At 40.7% G+C, this 1760-nt stretch overlaps 1 protein-coding gene across 1 annotated transcript; it reads right to left on the reverse strand.

The window, feature by feature from the left end:
• Positions 1–260: 260 nt before the first annotated feature.
• On the reverse strand, positions 261–1559 carry LOC145068137 (uncharacterized). Its single transcript, XM_079015116.1, has one exon. The coding sequence runs from the start codon at positions 1557–1559 to the stop codon at positions 261–263; it is 1299 nt and encodes a 432-aa protein (XP_078871242.1).
• Positions 1560–1760: the final 201 nt, after the last annotated feature.

Here is a 1760-nt window from a genome sequence, read left to right on the forward strand (position 1 = left end):
GTTTGCGTACAACCTATTATCATGTAGTAATTGTAGGACAATAGAAAAGTGTTTCTGATGTTCTTGCTCTGATTTGCCATAAATTAAAATATCATCGAAAAACACCAAAACAAATCATCTCAAATAAGGCTGGAATACCTTATTCATCAACAACTGAAACGTAGATGGTGCATTAGTCAAACCAAACGACATAACCAAGAATTCATAGTGCCCTTCATGTGTCCGAAATGCCGCTTTATGAACATCTTCGACCTTCATTTTTATTTAATTTTAGAAAACACCACCGCTCCGTGTAACTCATCTAAGAGTTCATCAATGACCGGAATTGGAAATTTATCCAACACCGTAGATTTATTGAGTGCACGGTAATCCACGCAAAAACGCCAACCTCCATCTTTTTTCTTAACCAGAAGAACGGGACTTGAAAATGGGTTGTTACTGGGTTGAATAATTCCAACATCTAATATCTCTTTCACCAATCTTTCTACCTCATCTTTTTGAGCATGTGGATATCGATATGGGCGCACACTAATAGGTGCGCTGCCTTCCTTAAGGACGATCGCATGTTCATGGCTCCGCTGAGGAGGAATCCCATAAGGCATCTCAAACACTCCATTATAGGTGTTAATTATAGATTGAATCCCTGCTGAGATTTTCATCTCCAGGCCTGTTTCTTCTTTTGTGTTTAAGTGGACCAGGTACCCCTCTACTTCATGTTGCAATATCTTACAAAGTGTTTTACAAGAGGTTAGAGTCTTAGATACACTAGGATCACCTTTAATGGTTACAAGATGATTCCCGTCCGAGAATTGCATCCAGAGCTCGCGCCAATTCACTGTCATGTCACCCAAGGTCTGTAACCATTTTATACCCAAAATCACGTCTGATCCACCAAGTTCAAAAGGTAGGAATTCTTCAATTATTTGTAATTCTGGTAAATTTAACATGATGCCCTTGCAGGTTCCCCAACTTGCAACCATCATCCCATTACCCAGTTTCACTTTGACTGCATTGGTAATGGAAGCCTCCACTCCTAGCTTCTTGATTAGTTTGGTAGAAACGAAATTATGGGTGGCTCCACTGTCGATAAGCACCACCACTTCCATGCCTCCCATCTCTCCTGTTACTTTCATCGTGTGTGGTAGGGTGATTCCGCTGACTGAATTTAACAATACTTCAGCCATATCAAAGTGTGCATGTTCTGTGTCATCTTCTCCCCCTTCACTAGCTTCTTCTTCTTCTTCTTCAACAACCAACACCTGTAGTGTTTTGCTAGGACAACGGTGTCCCAGTCCAAACTTTCCATCACACCTAAAGCATAAACCCTTTGCTCGTTTCTCTGTGATTTCTGTTTCAGTGAAACATTTAAATGGACCCATGTATCCCCCTTCCTTCTTGACTGTTGCTTGGTTGCCAACTGATAATGGTGTGCCGGTTTTGAATTGACTGCTAGTGCTGCCTCTTACTGTTCCACCCCATGTTTTTGATGCTCCACCATTCTTATTTTCTTCGATTCTTACTGCTGCCTTCATGGCATTCGATAAACTTTTGGGTTCCATTATTCTTACCGCTGATCTCAACTCGGGTTTCAATCCCTTAATAAATGTTGCTTACAAAACCTCTTCAGGAAAGTCAAGCATTTGTCCAGCTAATTTCTCAAATTCACACACATAGTCGCGAGTCGTTCCTACTTGTTGAATTGACAAGAATTGTTGATAAACATTACCTTCGTATGATGGTTGAAAGTGAACCAATAGCTT

Source organism: Lactuca serriola, chromosome 8 (genome assembly GCF_051521515.1).
Source record: "Lactuca serriola cultivar US96UC23 chromosome 8, Lser_US96UC23_V15, whole genome shotgun sequence".
NCBI classification, from domain to species: domain Eukaryota; kingdom Viridiplantae; phylum Streptophyta; class Magnoliopsida; order Asterales; family Asteraceae; genus Lactuca; species Lactuca serriola.